Source organism: Eublepharis macularius, chromosome 7, assembly GCF_028583425.1.
Source record: "Eublepharis macularius isolate TG4126 chromosome 7, MPM_Emac_v1.0, whole genome shotgun sequence".
In the NCBI taxonomy this organism is placed as follows: Eukaryota; Metazoa; Chordata; class Lepidosauria; order Squamata; family Eublepharidae; genus Eublepharis; species Eublepharis macularius.
In genome coordinates, this window is record NC_072796.1 from 7,705,707 (window position 1) to 7,728,064 (window position 22,358).

The 22,358-nt window shown below is 41.7% G+C and overlaps 1 protein-coding gene across 4 annotated transcripts in view; it reads right to left on the minus strand.

Annotated features, from left to right (window-relative positions):
• Positions 1 to 22,358, minus strand: part of RALGAPA2 (Ral GTPase activating protein catalytic subunit alpha 2) — a 236,345-nt gene that overhangs the window by 24,992 nt on the left and 188,995 nt on the right. For all 4 annotated transcript variants that reach the window (XM_054984495.1, XM_054984499.1, XM_054984496.1 and 1 more), the window contains one exon: positions 3,394 to 3,515. In XM_054984495.1, coding sequence (XP_054840470.1) covers positions 3,394 to 3,515 — 122 coding nt within the window. The remainder of the gene's footprint in view (positions 1 to 3,393; positions 3,516 to 22,358) is intronic.

A 22,358-nucleotide genomic window follows, 5' to 3' on the forward strand; every position in this document is an offset into this window, starting at 1 on the left:
TCAGTACTTCAATTAGTGAGTCATTACTGCAGTTACCAGGCATCATTTAAGAGGAAGCTTTCCACAACAATTCCCACACTGCAGGACGCGCCTCTCCTAAGATGGTGCCCGCCCTCAGTGCTAAAAAAAGTATGATTTCCCCTCCCCTGGAAACTGTTTCATTAACTTGCAAATTACGTAGATTTCATCAGTTTATGAACATTCATATGACTAAGTGACTCAGATTTCTTCAATCTGATAGTCCTAAGAGTAATAATAAAGCTAGTAGAAGTCTCTCTGTGGAGTACCATATCTACTCTATCATGTTTTGGGTTTTTTTAGCTGTGAAAGTCTATGCCATAATGCAAGGATGACACCTTCCCCCAACATCCAAGGAATGAAATCACCAATTTTTTGATAAAATTAAGTTATAGATGGAGCTTATTCTGCCCCCCCCCCCCCCCCGGTCTCAGCCAATAAAAAACTTGGTAACTGGTTTGGCTGGTGTTCACTTGAGAACTGAAGTATAACGTGTTCAGTTCACATGGGGAAAATATGAGTAAAATTTACATTACCTGTTGATTTGTTTACCTGCTACTGATTGTGATCCTGTATCTAATTACTCAATGGTCATCATACCGGATCAGTAGTTCTCCATATACAAAAAGCACGTATGTACAGAAAAGTAAACCATGAAGGGGAAAGAGTGTGCCGGGAGTGCATGGGCCCTTTCACTTCCAGGGGAAATTCCTGATGGACTACAACTCTAGAGGAATGCTGGTGGCCAGACCAAACTCTGCTGAGCCCCAGTGACAATGCTACTACCACAGGAGCCCTTTGTCTGGGACCTGGCTACAGGATGTAGTCTGACTTGCCACCTTCTCCTGTTCATAGATCCAGAGGAGTTAGCCGGGTTAGTCTGTAGTTGCAAAACAGCAGAGTCCAGTAGCACCTTTAAGACTAACCAACTTTACTGTAGTATAAGCTTTCGAGAAAAGCTTATGCTACAGTAAAGTTGGTTAGTCTTAAAGGTGCTACTGGACTCTATACTATTTTGCACCTTCTCCTGTGCTGGTGATGGCAGCATCATCAACAGAGATTCCTCTTTTCATCTTGCTTTTTGGCTGCTTGATTGTGTGTGTTTTTGTTTGGGAACGGGGCTGGAAGAGGGCAATCCAAGAACAATGACTTAAAATGGAAATACAGATTATTCTTATAGAAATCTGTTGGGTGGAAAAGAATGCATCAAGTATAAAAGCTGGCAACTGTCCCCTGGAAACTTTTAGGCCTCTATGCAAAAGCCCCCATTTTGCATATGCATTCATGCTGTCCCCATTTTTGACATACATGGGCTCCGCAATGCAATTAGTAGACTAAACTTATGACTTGAACATCCTGAAAATACTGAAGATGGATAAAAATACACACTTTGACTGGCATTTTATTAGGAATACATTTTGAAGGGTTATATATTTAACTGGGCAACTGAAGTTCACTGTTGCACCTTGACAACATGTGTTCAGCAAAATATGAAGGACTGCACTTAAATATTCAGTAGCCTCCACTGTCCTTCAATCTAAATACAGCCAAATGTTGGAAGGGTCCAACTGCATTTGAATAACTCTTGGCAAAAACTCTATGGCTCTAAAACAAACATGGCCCCCAACAGATCTAGGTAATTTATTTGCTGAATAATTGAGGTATTTGGGTCCCGCTTTCCAGAACTTCTGCTCAAACCTCAAGTTGGTGAAAAGGAATTGTGCAGAACACACAGCTGTGCTCTTGTAGCAATCCTACATTTTAATCTCACATTTCCAACAGTGGGTGTGAGAGGTTCAATCTATTCCAACAATTTAATATATATGGTGTGTATACACACACAAACACACACACACACACACACCGTATTTAATATATACAGTATTTATAAGTGGTACTTTTTAACATATATGGTATATATATTTACTATATATATATATGGTAAATATACAAGCAACAAAAGTAGGTAAAATAATTACATGAGATTAGAGAACACTTTAAATTTTTGTAAGTTCTCACTGTTATTATTTTCTATTAAGTAGCCAGTTCTATAACTTATCATATTATTATCATTATCATTATTTCCAATGTATAAAAATATACTTTCATAAAATAGGTAATATCTTTTTCTCACAGTTTTGGCAGAGTATGTAAAGAATTTAATTCACAGCTGTTCCACGTTTTTAATAGAGAAAACATTAATCAAAGCTTTAGTTATAAGCTTCTCTAATGTTGTTTAGTATTCCAGTTCAACAAAGATCAATAGAGGCCATTTCTGTCTCTTGACGCCTCTCCAGGAAGCAGAGGTGCGATTATGTAAATAGCATAGGCTCCTCTTTACTTCTGCCAGCTTGCTTATCTCCAAAGCCTCCTGCCTGCTGCTATTGGCGACCAATACAAGTACATGCACATACCTCTTATCTTTTAACAAAGCTCAGAAAGCTCAAGGACCTAAGCCAGTCATGTTAAACAGTGATGTCTGTCTGATTTTATTTGTAAAGTGATTCATTTCACTAAATTTAATTTGTTATTTTTTTAAAGCTCCGATATACAGATAGTTTGGTCAGAGTAAAAGAAAGAAAACAGATGCTGCAAAATATTCACCAGGGTTTGAGATAATCTATCAAACAATCCAACACAGCACCCTAATATAATTAGGAAGAGTCAGTTTCACAAACTGGGCATAACTGGGGATAAAGGAATCTTATGCTGAGAAATCTGTCAGGGTTGCTTTGTGTTATACTTGTAAGAGACTTTGCTAAGTCACGAAGATGCATTTTATAACAAACATTTCTTTTAGAAATACAGGTATTTATATGGTTAAAATAAAACCCTTTTAACATATAGAATGTCTGCGGACACACTGCCATGTTAATTTTTTGATGAAGCACCATCCTTATATTCCTCTATCACCGCATGACCTGTGCTAATCCCAGGCCCTAATTTTCACAGAAACATAATCCCCATTTGGCATTAGCCGCAATGGCCTCTGCTGTGAGGAACTATATATGTATTTTTTATAAGTATGCACTGCTTCACAACAGCTTTTGCACAACATATTCCCGGCTCAGCAAGAAGCCCACACTCCTGAATGAACCAGAGCACATTAGTGAGAGAAAGTTCATTAACCTTGCTAGATTCAGGGGTTAACAGGATAGCTGAAGAAAGGAGCTGAGCGAACAGCTCTGATGCAAAACAAATTAAAATGAATGTCATCGTTCCTTTTGATATTCATTAGCTAATTCAGAGGAAGAATGCTCTTCTTAAATTTGCAACCATTTATCAGTGGAAAACAGGTGTACATCTGCTGCTCAAGAGAGCTTCTCAGTGGTTAATATGTTCAGAAAGGGGGGGGGGAGGCACGCAGAGACTCACCACATCCGCTGAGGGAGTAAGTAGGAGTGGGAGAGAAGACCTGAGCAGCAAAATCCTCAAACGTCATTACTTCTTTGTGATTCTGGATTATTGCTTCAAGATACAGAGCTCTTTCTTCATAACTGCAGGATGCAGGTTAAGAAAAATGCAGACGTGGACACCATTACAGAACCCCCCAACCACAGAAGCATATGCAGCCCATAAAAGTTACAAAGATAACCATCACTTTGTAAAAAACATAGTCATAAAATCACAAGATTCAACGTAACTCAACAGAGATATTAGGAACCTGAACGCAGCATTTTCCAGCAAAGTCTTTTTTTTCCCCCCTTTGAAAGGCTGCGTCCACATGGATGTTTTGCTCTGCCTTAACTTCAAAACTGGAGAGCTGTCATTGGAAGCTTCCACACGATATTTTCTAGTCATCCACTTGCCAGGTTTTCATCTGTTTTGCTGCGATTTTACTCAAACTTGGGTTTTTCTGCATGTTTTTCCCCCGTTGGTTCTGGCCCCATACTGCTTTTGTCTTATCCCTTTGATTTCCACACACTTTTTTTGCCTTTAGTTTTCACCTTGGGTTTGTTGGTTTTCCGTTTTCTACCCCCAGTTCTTCTGATGCCAGTTTTATCCCAATCTTTTTCTGGAAGCCAATGTTGAGTGGATTCCCCCCCCCCCTTCATCTATACTGTTTTTTCTTGTTTTGTTTGTCCCACCCATTACCACCCACCTCCAGCCCACTTTTTGATGACTGGATGATCATCATTATCATTGAGCCACTCCTCCCCCCAACTTCCTTTCCCCCCTCCTGTTTCTTTTTTAAATGTCATTTTCATAGCGTTACATTGACCTATCGTTATAACAATACATGTAGCAGATTCTCTGAATTCTCAGCTTTCATTAAAAAAAAATCTCTAGCCTGGTCCATTGTGGAGATATGCCCTTTCCCTTATATCTCTGCAACCGAAGGAGCTAGAGACTTTTTTAAAAAAATGAAAGCTGGGAATTCAGAGAATCTCCTGCATGTACTATTACAATGGCAGGTCGATATGCTATTAAAATACTGATTTTAAAAAAAAAAAAAAATGGAAAAAGCCCTGGAAGCTTGGGGATGGGGGACGGGGGCCACTTCTGGGGCCAGAAAAAACAGCACAATTTAAAAGTCACAAAGCTGCTGCTGTGCCAGGCTCCATCCCAAGAGAGTTTGGTTTGCCTTGCTGGTGCTGACCTCTGGGTCGGACTGGGCAGGGCTCTCTGGTTTGGACCATGGGAGGGAGGCTTAGGTGTGGGTGGCAGAGCTGCTCCCCTTTAGGGTTCCCCACACAAAGACTTCCCCATGTGTTCATTTTTGATCTTTAAAAAAATCCAGCCCTTATAGCGACATAATGTTATAAGCATACACAAAAAATAAAAGGGGGTGTTGTGATGTCACCAGTGATGTCACCAATGACAGTGCCCTCCCTTGAAAACCCTGATTATTTAAGGCACATGCAGAACAAAACTAACTGGCTTCACAACTGCAAAAATGAAAAGGGAGGGCAGATATGCGGAAGAACAATACCCAATCCGATTCCAATGTTTGGGGATTAACTGTTAAGAAAATCAGAAATAAGCTGAGTGTGTAGGAAAGCGTTGGTTTGATATAACTTTTCCATAAAGCTCATAATTTAAGTATGTTCGCATGATGTATGGAAAGGAAGATATGCATTCTTAAAGGTCTTGCCCATATGCCCCATGGCCATCATTTTCTCCACCACACCTTTTTTTAGAGGTTAAAAATATTGCGGCACGGAGGGCAATCTAAACTCCCCTCTGTCTGGAGATCAGGGGGCGGGGCCACCAGCCATGTGACCATTTTCAAGAGGTTCTGGAACTCTGTTCCCCCGCGTTCCTGCTGAAAAAAAGCCCAGGTAATACCACCATACAGGTTCACTGCAGTGGAGAAGGGAAACTTTCAGAAAGCTTTAGCTTTGACAGGGGGAGTTAGGCAAGGTGGTTTGCTTGCCCCGTTTCTTTTCAACCTACATCTAAATGATCTGATGTTGCAACTTTCATCTGCAGAGTTTCATGCCCGCAGACTGGCATCAAAGGAATTACCAATGTTGCTCTATGCTGATGATTCAGTCCTTATATCCTGAACTAAGATCGGCCTGAAGAGACTATGGAGATTTCTTCAAATTATTGCCTAGATGGGGCCTTGCAAGTAAATTACAACTAATCTAAAATCATGGTTTTCTCCAAAAATAGCAACTTAGATCTCTCCAAATGGACTGTAGCAAGTTCTGATATTGAGCAAGTTGAAAGGTTTTGTTATTTGGGAACCGTTTTCTCCTCAAACTTGTCTTGGCTCTCCCTGGCAGAAGTTTGTACTGAATAAGATTAAGCCTATGGAACAATATCTCACTTCTTTTTTGAGGAGGGGAAAAAGATACATTCTAGGTGCAATTCAGGTGTTTAATTAAAAAAAAAAACCCAACAGTTACTCTATGGCATTTTTGGATCTTGGTGATTATAGAATCTTTTGATTATCCCTTTTGCCAGTGTATAAGTAGGATACTAGAGATTCCTCAATGAGTCCCAAATGTACCTCTCAGGGCTGAATTAGGCCAAAAGTCTCTGGAAGCTAGAGTATGGCCCAGTGCTTTTAAGTTAAGAATAAAGACCATCTTTGACATTAGAAACAGTAGGTTTGCTGTTTTTTCTCAAACAAGAGGTTTACTATTCTGCTTGGATGAAGATGGTTGACGCCAGGTTACAAGTTACACCTGGGGCTCACCGCTGAAGACATTCTTATCCTGGGTAAGGCCCAGGTCCTATCCACTGTTAAGCATTGTCTTATCGACCTTGACTAAATAATGCGGTGATATGGGCTTGCAGAGTTTGCTTGACCCAATTTCTTGGTATCTTACCTCAATGTCCTTACCATCCTACATGAGAAATTTAACTGCTTTTCATTCTGTTCAGGCATTTGCCCATGCTTGATTGAATGCTAACCCCATTGAAGTACTGAATGGCAGATTTTATCATGTTCTATACTCAGAACAACTTTGTTCTTGTGGTCAGGGTAAAATGTTATTCCAGTCTAAGCCCAATTAGACTCCAGTCTAAGCCCATTGAATTCAATGGAACATGATTTTAATGGGTTTAGACTGGTGTAATTCTACTTAGGATCACACTGTTTGTCTCATAACATACTGGAATGTCCGCTTTTTAGTTTTTAGGAATCATTGGATTTTACTTCTTTTAACTTGTACTCTGGTTAATTCTCATGAGGAGATTTTTCCCTATCTGATGCTAGAGTGTGATCCAAATATAACCTTGTTGGTTGCTAAATTTCTGCCTAGCATATTTTCGTTTAGAAATTAATTTATTATTCTATTAGTCATTGCTCAAGATCATTTGATCACAGAAGCTGTGAAAAGGAAAGAAGATAATGCTATATCAATATACCAATTACGGATTCCTTTTTAAAAAGCCCTCCAGTGGTGGTGGGGGGACATGTCATCTGGGGGGGGGGGTGAGGAAGGAAAGAGTGTAGAAAACTGCGGTGTGGTTGTTCCGTTGTTGTTAGTACACTGAGAGCTACACAGAAAATAGTTTGTGTGAAGTCAACCAACAGCTAACTGCCAAAAATGCTTGAGAGAGCTCTGAAAGAAATAAATGTAAATAACGATGTAACTACGTTATAGCTAATGAACTCGATAGAAGTATCACAGAATATCAAAGAATGCATATTATGGTAACTTTTTCAAAATGTTAATAAAGATACTGGCTGTGGGAACAAAAAGAAGACATGAAAGTAATTATTTAAAATAAGAAAATGTAATCATTGTTTCGAAGTCCTAAGTATGATAAGCTTACGTTTAACATCGATTTTGGAAGATTTGCTTGATATAATTAGAAATGTCTCATTTCTTGATGCTTCCCAATTAAAAAACAAAAAATGGAATGTGTGTATATTTTGGTCTTAATTATGCAGACGACAAAGCTTCTAAAACCAACAGTATTGCCTTTTAATTAAAACCCGGCAACCTGGAACACACGCCATTCAAATGCATAATCAAAAACCAGTCGCCAATAAAACTTACAAGCGGAACAAGTTGAAGCAACTTCCCAGCTGTCTTAATAGGACCCCTGCTTGTGGCAGCTTTTCACAGTGGAGAGAGCAAATCTCCCTCTTTGTGCGCAGCTTCTGTTTTCTTTGAAGGTGAATCATGCACTTCAAATAACAGGATAACATTTGAACAAATATACAATGGATTAAAGTATTTCACATACGACATTGTGAATTAAACACTCAAACAGTGAGTGTGACATGTCATTTCCTGTCACTGTTTTGCAGGTTTCCCTTGCGTTTTTGAAATGCGGCAGGGCAGTTTAGCTCCATGGAACTATAGAAAATGGGAGAAAATGCCACCTCTGAGCAATACTACCATAGTATGTTTCACAGAGCAGGCTACACAATGAAGCGCTAAATGCCATCTTTGTTGTGGATTATTTTGGGCCTTTTCCACAGTAATACTCCAAGTTCACCACACCGACAAATCTGACAAATGTGAAAAAACTTCCCAATACAAATCTCCTTTTTTCATTACAGTGAAGTAATTTTTTAAAAGCCCCGCATTTCACACAGTATCCCTGCTGATGTTTCTATTTCCCTTTCGCTCCCCAAACCCGGTTCTGACGGTACAAGCACAGGCCGAGTGCGTCTGAGGCCGCTTTCCTGTCAGAGGCTGAACTCCTGACGACTCTTGTTTAATGAACAGGCTGCCAAACTTCCTAAGAGAGGAGGCACACGCCTCGGCCCTATTCTAAAGGGACTGACTGATGCCATTCACATCTCATTATGAACATGCTTATTCCGCACAGCACTCGGCCGTTGCTAGGGCTCTCTGTTCCACACTGACAAAGCAAGCCGCTGGTTCTGAACAGCAGGACGTTAGGCCTGAGTGGCCGTCTGGTGCACAGACTTTCTGACACTAAGCTGGCACGTGCGGGCGCAGCAGGAGCAGACCAAGGCGTGACAAATTACGGGAAGAGCTCAGCTAAACTTATGGCTGAAAACCACCTGAGCCTGTGGACCTCTGTGGGCCTGCCATCCACTCTCAATCCCTCTCACCCTCGCAGCCTGCAGTCTGTTTGGGAGCTCTGTGCAAACGAGGCAGATAAACTGGAAATTCTTTTCATGCTGTGCTTAATAACATCCTATAGAAAAAAGCATCCAACACATGTATACAGCCTAATGAACTGAGGAGGCACTCGTACGCATCACATTCAGCACTGCATGTTAAGTTAGGCAGATTGGCAAGTTAATTCAGGATGAAATGAGTATTACTCATTCAGATGGAGGCAACGTTCACGTAATATTGATGAGGGGCGTCTGTCCATTCCCAAGGACATTCAGAAATCAGGAGACGCAAACCAGCTAACACCTGGAGATCTAACGTATTTATTAGAGTCTTTAAATATAAATAGGGAGATTTTCCAGTTACACGAATAATTTAAACATAAGAGTCCTGCATACTCAAAAGGTAGGAAGTTGCAAGAATGGCAATACCAAGAGCTTTTCACCCCACCCCCCAATTTTTTCTTGGCTTGCTTTAAAAAGTTTTTGTTTGGGCTATTCTAGCCTAGAAATGCTGATGAAAGTGAGGTGAATCAACCCATTTTAATTTGAAATGCAAGTCAAAAAGTGGTAAAATGAAAAAGGATAAAGAATTCAAGTCAAGAAGTGGTAAAATGAAGAGAGGAGAAAGCAGGGTTTTTTTTCTGGGAAAAGAGGTGGCGGAACTCTCAAGAGGGAAATGAGGAAGAAACACATGGGATTCTTTGAAATAATATTATTTTCATGCACTAGTCCAAGTATTTTCAAGAGGTGCCGGAACTCCGTTCCCCCTGAAAAAAAGCCCTGGGAGAAAGAATTCATGGCTCTCTGAATTTAAAATCTGTTGAAGTATTTATAGGGGCAGTTGGAGGAAATAAATTGTTTTATAATCGAAAGATCTTAAAATAATAAAAAAGAAAAAGAGGAAAATTATTTTGGATACCTGAAATCAATCCTGTGGCAGAGTCCAAGGAAAAAGAAGTCCACCAATGATCACAGATCCAGCTCTGTGTATAATTATAATGCATATTTTTCTTTTACTGGTCAGGTCAAAGGTCTCCACGTATCACACTGCCATTCTGAGCAGAGTAACACCCTTCTAAAACCACTGAAGTCAACTGGCTTAAAAGTGTAACTTTGCTGAGGACAGTGCCGGCCTTCGCTGGAGGTCTCCCATCCAATCACTAGCCAAGGCTAACCCTACTTAGCTTCTGAGATCTGATGAGACTGGGCTTGCCTGGGCTATCCAGGTCAGGTCACAAGGAAAAAGTATCCTTAAAAAAATAATAAAGATTACAGCTGCATCCATGACGGGCCTCCAGATCTGAAGCAGAGTTCTTGGGAATGGTTAGAGGAGACGGCAGGGTAAGTTGCAAGACTGGGCCACAGATAGCTGATTGGACATCTAAGCAAATGCCCAAGTGTGCAGATGGCTCCTGAGTCTGCAAAAAGTAGATATACAAAAGTGGTACAAAGTAGTTGGGTGGAAAAGCAAACAAAAGAACTCTTGGTTGATCAGAGATGCTTGGTATTGTAACCTGAAGTCTAGAATTTAGACCAGGGCCGATTCCAGACGGCCCTCCCCATGCCGAAACGTTGCGCGTCGTCGCGTGGAAAACGCGGTATTTCGCGTTTTCCGCGTGACAATTCGGCATGGGGAGGGCCGTCTGGAATCGGCCCTGGATTCTCTGAAGGTTTTCCCAGAAAGTTGTTCCTTTCATACTTGCCAAAATGAACAGACACCATTGTCCCAAATGGACAGGGAAGAACAAGGCAGAGAAGGGTATCCCAGTGGCTGTAAACTTGGTCACCTCCACTGAGAGGCATCCTCACCTTCTTTTGCCACCTGCTACTGTGGGAGGGGCTGGAGATGTAGACCAGAGATAATTCAGCAGTATTCTCTCTAAGCCACCTCACCAGGATATCAGGAGACAGCTAGCCAGATCCCGGCACCATTTGGGGCTGTGTTTTCAGGCAATGCAGAGATGAGAGCTACCGTAGTAAGAGCGCTGGTGCTGATGAGCTTGCAATAGCGGTGGTGGCAGCAACAAATGAAGCAGTGGAGGAGCAGGAAGTGGCGCGGGGATGCCTTGGTGAATTTTAAAGAAGCAAGGGAGTGCAAATCATTGCAGAAGGATGAGTTTGTTCCCAGGAGGAATGGGGGAAGCCTGGCTCCAAACATGCCCTCCATTTTAAGGAGCAACTAGAAGCCATTTTGTGAGGTCAAACTGGTGAATAAGTGTGGGGTTCCAATAGACATGCTGCCATTGGCTCACGGAGGTGGTTCCATTGTCAATAGAGTGTGCCCAGCCATAGCTCACGTAAGGACAGTAACCCTTTAATGGCTGCAGATCCTTCAAACATTTTTAGCAACAAGAAAAAGAGGGGTATGGTTCACAGATGGACTTGAATCAAAGGGGCCACAGCGTCGAAATCGCAGGAGGTCATAGCCCCTCTCTATACTGCCTTGGTCAGGCCGCACCTGGAGTATTGTGTGCAGTTCTGGTGACCTCACTACAAAAAGGATGTGGCCAAAATCGAGAGGGTGCAGAGGAGAGCGACGAGGATGATCAGGAGTCTGGAGACTGAGCCCTACGAGGAAAGGCTGAGGGCCTTGGGAATGTTTAGTTTGGAGAAGAGAAGGACATGATTGCTCTCTTTAAATATTTGAAAGGCTGTCATTTGGAGAAGGGCAAGGAGCTGTTCCAGTTGGCAGCAGAGGGTAGGACGCGAAGCAACAGGCTTAAATTACATGCACAAAGGTACCGACTGGATATTAGGAAAAACTTTTTCACAGTCAGAGTAGTTCAAAAGTGGAATCAGCTGCCTAGGGAGGTGGTGAGCTCCCCTTCACTGACAGTTTTCAAGAAGAGGCTGGATGAATATTTGTCAGAGATTCTCTAGGGTGATCCTGCACTGGGCAGGGGGTTGGACTAGATGGTCTGTATGGCCCCTTCCAACTCTATGATTCTATGAATTCAGGTGCCAGTGTGGAACCAATATTTTGGGAACTTTTTTTGCAGGATCTTGCTTTAAGGGGTTGTGTATTTTTAGTTCCTGGCAGGTTCTAACATTTATTTTTCTCTTAGGGGAGAGAGGTACCTGGGGCTTTTATCTTATAAGAGCCTCTTTTGTAGGAATTTCTAATTGGCACAACTTTTCACACCTAGATCTGAATTTTTCCATGATGAGCTTCTTGGTTTTATCACATAGTAGGTTTATCAGTCTGGAAACCCTTAATGGTCTTCCAATTTAAATTGTTGTGCTGTTTTCCTATTCTGCACATTTCCTTTCTGCTTTTCTCTCTTTTAAATCTCCTGGCTAGTTTGCTACCCTGGTCACATGATTTTTAAAAGCATTTTCAACATTATTTTTGCATCAGTTAAAATATCATCCACAAAAATGGCTACACCTGCTCTAATAGATCCAAACACATCCTTGTCATTCATGGTTAGGGAATTAAGTTAGGCCAATAATAATAATGCTCAAAACAGGAATCTACAAAGCTCCACTATTGTCACTTTTTGCTATTTTCTGGAAAGCAGTTAATCCTCAAAGGGACAATGCTGATGCTACTCCCAACACTACTTGCTTCAGGTGGCTGTGAAAGCTGGAATAATTGTAAGAACTGGAACTGGTTATTTTTACACTGAAGTGCATGATACTTTAAGGGTATTTGTGTCATGAAGAAAAAATTATGGTTTTTTTGAAATATGGGAAGAAGGGAATAGAAGGGAGTTACGCAGTGTGGGACAATCTGAACACTCCATATATAGGTATCAGACTGTATTTATTTGGACACAATTTATGCCTCCTCATAAAAATGTTTTGGCCTAGCCTAAAAGAGAACAATGTAGGTGTCATGCAAGCAGCATGTCATAAGCAAGATGATGGTGGAGAGTGCCCTCAAGTCATAGCTGGCTTGTGGCGACCCCTGGTGGGGTTTTCATGGTAAGGGACTAACAAAAGGTGGTTGCCATTGCCTGCCTCTGCAACCCTGGTCTTTGTTGGAGGTCTCCCTTCTGATTACTAACCAAGGATGATCCTGCTCAGCTTCTGAGATCTGACAAGATTGGGCTCTCCTGGGCTATTTAGGTCAGGGTCACCAGCAAGCTAAAAAAGCCCTGTCTCTGGTTGCTACCTGCTTCACTTCTGATGTCAGGGGGCACAGAGAGCAGGGCTCGTGAGGCAGAACTTAACTGGTGGGCTGGACAGTATGGGAGGAGATGTTTAAAGGTAAGAATCAGCACTCCGAACTGTGTCCAGAAATATGGGCAGTGACAGTTCTGGCATACTGAATACTGGCATTAACAAACATATAAGCTGATCACATGTTTCTTTCAAAAGATCCACTTGGCCTTGTGGATAGTAAAATGCTCAGCAGGGATTGCATTAACCTGTAAAATTTAGTATGACTGAACATTTCAAACGTTTAACAAAAAGATAATGGACTATCTGTGGAAATATGATGTTATATAGCTATTAAAAGGTTACAGTAAGCACTACAAACCAACATGCGATGTCAGAGTCTTAAAGATAAACCTTCGCATGGATGTTTTAGATGTGAAACTGCAAATGGGAAGTATGCTAATTAATGGTTATGGTCCAGTAGATACTGCTGCAGTGTAATTTCATCAGAAAAGTTTTGGGGGAATTCTGCAAGAGTGTGGATCAGTGCATCAAATAACCATATCTTACTAGTAGGACAAGGGGAACAACAAGGGGTACTATATAACCATTTAACATTCTAAAGGTATGAAAGAAAAATCATATTGTATTACAAATATGTTTAGAATTGTTGCCACCTAGTTTTGTGACTTAGTATTTTTCTAAGGAAACAGACACATAGTTACAATAGGAGATGCCAGCTTTCTTGAATGGAAAATTTCCCAACAGAGGATCAAACAACCCAATGAAATGTGGTGGACATATAGGGTCTTTCCTGAACTCAGTTAGGCCTTCCTTAATCATCACAGTGAAAACAGGCGTCCATGGCTTGATTTGCCAGAAATGTGAGCATTAGAAGCTTAGACTACACCTCTGGCTTGTAAGGATATATATTAAGGAAAAAATTGTTTATTCACTTCATTTTCTCCACAATAGGAACCCAAAGTGGCTTACCGCCTTCCCTCCTTCATTTTATCTTCACCACCCTGTGAGGTAGGCTTGGAGTAGTGTGTTACTGGCCTACGGTCACCACCCAAACTTCCAAATTGCTGCAAATCATTCCTGCCAGTTTATCTTCATAAGCTGTCTAGCAAAACACTCAAGTCATTCGGAGGTCCCCTGCCCCCCGCCCCATGCTTAGGATTGTATGCACAATTCTCTCCTCTTTTATGCTCACAACAACCCTGTGAGGTAGGTTAAACTGAGAGTGACCAGCCTAAGATCACCCATTGAGTTTCACAGTAGAGATTTATCTGGTCTGCACTGATAGCTTGTAACAGGCAGCTTGTTAAATGAAACTTTGCTAAGATGCAAAGGGAATGAATGAGCATACAGAGCGGCCACAGACTTTAGGGTGTTTCTCAGCAAGGTAGCAAGTTTGCTGTTCCCCCCTCCCATGGTAACTTCACAGATTTACAATGACTAAGAGAGCTGGGGCACCTGTAATCTTTGCCAGAATGCATAGCAGGTGTTGATTCTCAAGCATGGCTGAAAAGGGTCCTATTGTCATAAAGAGGCTGCACGACTTCATTGCAAGGATCCAGAATGAAAGCAGACTGGAGATAAATCAGAGCATGTACAGCTGCTGCGGGTCATGTTCTGCAATTAGAGAGGGTATTTTTAAAAAAAAACTTACAACACAACGAGGTGACCACGGAAAGACAGTTAAACAGAGGAGGAAGACCTACAAAGGCAAGCACACTCACTGTGGAATTTTAAAAAATCCTGAACTTGGATAACATGCTAGAATTGTTCAAAATCTTGGGGAAAGGTATTCATTCTGAAAATCACTAACCATATAGCAGTGTTGGGCAAAGAGAACAGAATTTAGCACAACTGTTCTGTTGCAACTTGGAATGCTATCAAGGTATTTTTCATGAAGAGAATCCCGAAGGAAAAAAACACATTAGGGATGTGCATTTCTGATACAGAACAGTGCCCGAGACCTCCTGTTTAGTTTTAGATCAGAAATAACTGAATGCACACACACACGCGCACACACACCCCACCGCCGCCAATACACACATCTTTATACTAAACCATGGAATATTGCCATTTTTTAAACAGAGACATAGGTTAGCTGAAAATGTTTTCATGGAAAAGATGTATTCTTTGGAGAGTGCTGTGGCACGCAACAAATACAACAGGGAAGAGATCCATCTTGTTACTATGCTTCTTTTCAGCTTTAAGTGCCTTTAAACAGTCTATAGCCAATACCACTGCATTGAATGCTTAGTCAAACAACCCATTGTGTGGATAACCAAAGTAGTGTGATTAGGGTTGCCAACTTCGGCTTCGGAAATTCCTGGAAATGTGAGTGCAGGGAGGGGAAGGGAGCTCAGCAAGGATGTGAATCCACAGAGCCTACCCTCCAAAGCGGCTATTTCCTCTCTGTTGTCTGGAGATCAGTTATAATGCTGGGAGAAATTTGGGCTCCATCAGGAGGATGGCAACCCGACTGGGCCAGCCACAACCATGAGGTAGACTGGAGGGAAACCCATGCATTCAGAGAAAGCCAGTGCTTTCAAATGAAATGAACCAACAGGAACAGCAGAAGTATGACCGTCCCTGTGTACTTCCAAATAATCCTGGCAGCAAGAGGAGAATCGGCACGGGCAAATTCTATTCCAACAGTGACCGTTAGGATAAGGTGAAGGACAATGCCGGCTCTTTCCTTCTTCACCACACGAGGGAGAGCTACTTTGCTGTGGGGCATGCCAAGGTCTCTCTCAGCTCCAACTGATGCTGCTGAGCGGCCGCTCTGGAAATGCTTGGCCTGCAGCCAGAACCCACCATCAACATGGCTTAACAGTAGCAACATGTTGGGCCTCAGCAGCCACCACCAAGTGACCAGAGCCCCTCTTCCTCCTTCCCCATCCCCCACAGGTCTAGGAAATATCTGAGGCATGGCTGAGCCAGGCATGAATCAGCAGTGATTTATCACAGCCTGTTAGGTGAAGTGCGGTTGGGAGGCATCTCTCAAAATCATGAAGGAACTTCAGGCTGAAAGTTGGGGGGGGGGGGTTAGGGACAGATTAGGGTTTCCAGGCATAGCATAGCCTGGCAACCAGTGGGAGACTAAGGTGACAGTGGGGACATGGGGGTGGCTGCTGGAGATAGTGTGACATCACTTCCAGGAAAAGCCAGAAGTGATGTCATACTTCTCTAGGAATTGCCATAAATTCTATGATAAACCCACAGACTCTCCAGCAATTCTTAGAGTGGACTGACATCACTTTTGTTTTTTCTCTGAAATGACATCACACCGTTGCCTGACGATTATTTTTCTCCCACCAGTTGCAAAGTGTTGGCATCCCCTACCCTCAGTGGGAAAATGGCAGCCCTATGTTAGTATTCTGTTTCCCTGTCCCTAGCTCTTCCGGTCACGGTATTGACACCATTGAGCTCACAACTCTGGCCCCACCTTTTCCTGTCACATGACTCTACATGTCAGTCCTAGGTCTGGAAAGCATGAAGGCCATTACCCTAAAGCACCAGGTCAGGGAAAGTCAGATCCAGTCTTGGAAGCAATACTATCAGACATCAGCACAAAGGAAAGATCACTAACTTTAGTTCTTCTTTATGTAGTTTTCAAAAACAAGTAAGAATTATATATACCTATGAGCTCCAGAGTATTGCCTGGAAAAACAGCCTCCAAGAATACAGAAGTTTGCCTACTGCTATCTTAGAACACCTGGCTCTTGTTTGAATAATTTGGAGTGACTGGCTCTGTTGATATGTTTTCTTTCCCAGTGTTGCTCTTCCCTTACCTATATTTTCAAGGCCACAAGCTGTAAGAACAGTACAGCAGGATTACTTTTATACTAAAAGAGCAAGATTCGGGTCCACTAAAAAAATTCAAAAGACTGGAGAAGAATTACTTTTGGGGCTAAATTTCCAGTTTCTAGCCTCATAGCCATACTGTGACCCCATGCTGTTTACTCCACTGAAACAATCAGAAAGGCATAACAGAACACCTGGTCCTCTTGATTCTGTGCCTTCTTTGGCAGCTGACTGTAAAACCACCCTACCAGGTGGTTGCACTTCAATTACATTAGCTAGTCATTCTAAAGTTAACAAGTACCCAACAAAAATCTTTTATTCATTAAACACAGTATGACTTTTGTTAATTGCTGTACACTTTTGCTCACATTTAATCCATTAAATTAAAATATTCCTTGCAAGCATGAAGGCTGTTGCAAGGGTAAGTGCAGACAGAAGTGACAACTGTCCTCTGTTTATAAGTCATTATTAATATTGGTTCCACAATTATTTTGATCCAACAGGTTTTCAAGCAGCCACTGTTTTAGAACTGACCTAGTTCTTTAGTAATTTCTCAATCGATTGCATATGCTGAACTGTTTAAATTTTCCCAAAGGGAATTAAAAACCCCAGTTGAGTTTCCAGTCCAGACTGCTTTTATTATATGATATAGTGAAAAGCAGGTTTAACATTTTAATCAAAATTAAATGGTAAAAGGACATCTCCAAGTTTTGCTACATACCACGGGCAGATAGTAGCCTGCTACTAGTAGTAGGTTTAAAAAAGCAGCTACACATTTAATAGCAAAGAAGAGCTGCTTTGAGTCTAAGGAAATTTCAAATAAAAACATTAAATAAAAAGGAAGTCCATGATTTGAAATGGCACTTTGAAAAAGAGAATAGTGTTCATCAGCTATCAAATGGTCCGCAACACTTTGGAGGCCATCTTCTGAAAGACTGATAATAAACTTGTGGAAAGGGAGAGAACTGTTTACCACCTGCGCGATTCCAGCTGATCACAGGTCTTGGAATGCCAGGCCCCACTAAAGGTTCAAGAACAATTTGAGCCAGTGTGGTCTGGCTCATGTGGCTGGAGTTGGCTCCGTTCACAAGCCTGTTATAGCAATATCAGAACTCATTCTGTAATAAGGTTTTGTCCAAAATGCTGAAAACCATAACAACCTGTAAAAAGGCTCATGTGCCAGGTGTGCGTGTGCGTGGGGGTGACTGAGATAAGACAAGGCCATTGATGCTCCCAGCTGGCTGGGCATCTAGGTGGTGGTGAGGAGCATGCGTGTTGCTTTCTCCTATGCTGCCTGTGCCCTAGGGGCTTGCCTTGGGCAGGGAACAGGCTTGTGTGACAAGCAAAACGTTCTTGTGTGCTGCAGCCCTGCATAGGTGCCGGGTGCTGCTTACATGAGCTCAACGACATCTACTTTCCTAGACACCCATTTCAGCTGGTGCTCCAAAATACCTAAGCTGCCTCCCCATCCCTATAGCTCTGGAGGGCAGAAAAGCTTCTCACTCTTAACAGATGCTTAAGGGCAGAGCATAAGCTGTAACCCATGCTAGTGATGGCTGAAATGGAGACTAGTCGTTCTCTCGAAATGAATTTCTGTGGAATAAAACGCTTTGACATCACAGTTTTGGAAATCATCAGCCATAGCCTATTAAAGCGGCTCAGTTCCTCTGCAATACAATTTAGTTCTTGTACAGCTATTAGCATCAAAGACAATTTGAAGCCCCTTTTCAAACGGAATTCCATTATTTGCTGTAACTACCTCGCATTGCATTAAAGGAATGTTACATTGCAGCTTATAACATTTTTAGATTCCTTGACATTTTGATGCCTCTGCAATGCTCCAACCTTTAACAAAAGCTTCAGATGTTCTTTGATATGTATCTTCTTGGGCTGGCCATTATTTGGTGTCACCATATTCCAAGATTAACTAGGCTTGCTTATTTATATTCCTCCAGCAAGATTTGACTACAAAGCTGGTAGAATGAGCCTATACGAATAGACAATCTTCAGAGCAAAACAATGACCAGCACTTTTGAATGAAAAGAGGGAAAATGAACATTAGCACATCAAAGGCACTCTTGTGTAAAAAAAAAATAGCACGGCGCACACTTTAATCTTTCAGACAATCTATTCATGGACTGTGCTGAATTCTATTTTCCACACAAATGAGTAACGCACAGCGCAAGGACATCTTTGCCAACAATAAAACAAGCACACAGAGAGGTATGGCTCTGCAATCTTTCAACTACTCACCCAGACTGGCAATTGATTTTTTTAAAACTATAATCGACAGTATTGGAAATTTCAGTTTTCATCCTAAAAACCTAACCAAATAATTGCTAGTTATGTACAATGTGTGAAGCTGCCATGTTCTTGAGATTTAATGGCCATGATCCAGGGACTCAGGAGATCTACAGGGGGCCGTCGTCCCCTCCCCTCCCCTCTGTTTTAGAGGTGCTTCTGCATTAACAGGGCAGGTCTGTGTATGTGGACGGCAGTCGCTGCGTGTAGGGTTCCCCCCCCCCCACTCCAATGCACACTGACCTACTGGAAGCAGGGACTCCATTCAGAGTCACTCTCAATGAATTCCACCTGCATTCGAAAGAAGGTGGACTGATTTGGACTGGGAAACTCCTGGAGATTTTGGGGGGTGGAGCCTGAAGAGGGTGCGGTTTGGGGAGGAGAAGGACCTCAGCAGGGTGTAATGCCACAGAGTCCACCCTCCAAAGCAACCAGGGTCTCCTGGGCAACTGATGCCTCTAATCCGGAGAGCAGTTGTCATTCCAGGAGCTCTCTAGTCCCCACCTGGAGGGTGGCAACCCAAATTCAAAATTCCATTCACTTACTTTCACTAGCAGACATGATAAGAAAGATTAGAAAAATGAAAGCATCCGAAATGACATTTAAATGGCCAACCTAATGCCATATGGTTTATAACAAATTATTACTGTAAATACATAATGTGACATTCCTTGCCTGAAAAAGATTGCTTTGTGCATGGAAGGGGAAGTGGAAAGCAGGAGGGAATTACCACAGCAGGAATATATTTTTTTTAAAAACTGTACAAATGATGGTATGCAAGTCCTATTCAACAATTGGAAAACACTACATGGCGTTTATAGGGCCCAGAACACATTAAGAGTTCATTAATTAAACAGTGCTTGTGGAACAGATGGAAAGGCTATCTGGGTTCTAATTATTGTAAGATGTACATAGGTTTGCAGACCTTAATGAGCTCAATAAAATGAATGATTACACATCAATCACAATTAGAGATACCTATAAGACGGGCTGCATAATCAGGGTAACATGTCAAGCATGACAACACAAAAAACAACAGGCAGTTCATAACCTAATTATGAATAAAACAATTCATCCCAGAAAGCGCACACAAACACACACAGTTTGAGGTATTAACACAATTTCTTACACTTCATGTCAAACAGATCAATTTCAGCAAAGCGCCTCTGAAAGTCACTGGATGCAGGAGCGACAAGAAAAGGCAGCCTTTTCTTCTTCCCATATTATATTAGTACATTGACTATAGATCAAGATGGGCAGCCATGTTAGTCTGTCTGTAACAGCAGAAAAGAGCAAGAGTCCAGTAGCACCTATAAGACTCACAAAATTTGTGGTAGGGTATTGAGCTTTCGTGAGCCACAGCTGAGCCCATACCCTACCACGAATTTTGTGAGTCTTATAGGTGCTACTGGACTCTTGCTCTTTTCTACTACATTGACTATGTTCTTGGTTTTTTGAAGCCCAGCCCTATGAACAAGACACGGGGCTAATCCTGCCACCTGACTTTGCAAGGTACTAGGTCTCAGAATCGAGCCTGACAAAATTCATACACCACTGCTTGGCTCTGGTGTTACTTTTTGCACTCATAAAGCTGGACCCTACTGGTGGTTACTTCCAAAGAAAACAGGAATCTGCCTTCCACTGAATTCGACCCCTGGTCGAATGAACACATGAACACCCATGATCAGATTTTACGCATGAACATCCATGATCAGATATTTCATCTATCAAGGCCAGTATTGCCTGCTCAGGCTAGCAGTGGCTCTCTGGGTCTCTGGCGGAGGTCTTTCACATTACCTCCTTTTAACTGGAAATTCCAGGGATTGAACTTGGGAACTTCTGCACACAAAGCAGATGTTCTACTGCTCAGCCATGGCTCCTCCCCTCTCTCCAGACCACACCCTGAACAAGAACTTTGGGTACCCTAACAATCACCAAATAGTGAGGTGAAAACATATGGGTTTGAGAAAGAGGGCAACAAGCTCTTTCTCTTCCCACATTTAAAAACACATCCTTGGCTAGACAATTCTTATCAGATATTGCAAGAAGGATCTCCTGCTTAAGCATCAGGATTTAAACAGAACAGATATTTGAAGTTTACACACACAGGCTACTTGGCAGTTTGCAACTATTTTAGTTTTGAAAAAGACATCTAAACTCCTACAATCATAACTTGTCTCACACAGCATCCTCCTGCAAATAAACAAGGGATTTGTTTATATCAAAATTATGGACACACTGAATGGTATTTGAAGATAAGCTTGAAGGCTCGGTGTTATACTGATGCACACAAATTACAATGGAATTCCTCTCATTTGCACTGGGCTTCTAAAATATGTTGTACAGGGTACAGCCATGAAAGCAATGTTACAAATCTAACTGTCAGAAAGTGCATTCCCTCTAGTGCCAAGCATGGTCTTTTACTCCACATTCAAAGCACCAGTAGAGCAGCCCTGGATGCCTATCTTTAATGAAGTCTTGAACTTGGTTTTTTTTCCAGACAAGTGGGGTGGGCTTTTGCACACAGTGGTCACTCTGATCCACAGGAGCAATGGCTGCTAAAAGTGTCTATGCTACTTGGGTTGCTAAAGGTTTTACCTCTTCCAATTTAGCTATTAAAATTTAAAAAGTATGCCTGTAATGTGGGTATATATGATATTTAAAACTATTCTATCTAAAAAATATATTGTCAAATTAAAATAAATATTTTTGAAATCTTTATTTCTGTGTATGTGTGTTATGTGCCGTCAAGTCACCTCTGACCTATGGCAAACCTATGAATGAAAGACCTCCAAAATTTCCTATCATAAACAGACTTACTCAGATCTTGCAAACTGGAGGACGTGGCTTCTTTTATTGAGTTAAGCCATCTCATTTTAGGTCTTCCTCTTTTCCTACTGCCTTCCACTTTCCCTAGCATTATTGACTTTTCCAGAGAATCTTGTCTTCTCATGATGCGATCCAAGTACGATAGCCTCAGTTTTGTCATTTCAGCTTCTCCAAAAAAACAACAACGATTAGTCGCTTCATATTCATCTATCTCTGAACTGTTTTCCATGCAGACACCGGCTTGCATAGTTTCCCTGTGGCTGCTGGGGCTGGCAATACAGCACAGCAGCAATAGGGCTTCCACAGGGCAGTTTTCCTGTAGTTTCTATGGCTCAATACCCCACCAACAGCCATGCCTCCCTGCCGTCAAGGCTTTTAATTTTTTAAAAATCAACAATTGAATATCATTAGAATGATTAACCATCTGTGTATCAGTTCCTTTGAAATTCCCTTCCTTCATTTTTTAAAAAGGTCTCTAACCCATTCTGTTCCAGATATAAGCCTTTCCTTCTATATCTCTTCAATGAAAGAGGCTAGAGATTTACTTGCCCCGACTACTGAGAGCCTATTGAGATTCTATTGAGAATCTGCATATCTAGCTCTGGACTTGAGAACAGTGCAACACCGTGGCACGTCGGTGCTCCCCCTAGGCTGCATGGCAGAATTTGAGGGAATTAGATAAAAAACATGAGCAGTATAAAAAGTTCTCATTAATCCAAATTTGATGGGGATGTTCTTTTAATTTAAAAGTCTTGAATAATTGCCTGTACTTCTTCCTCTTTAA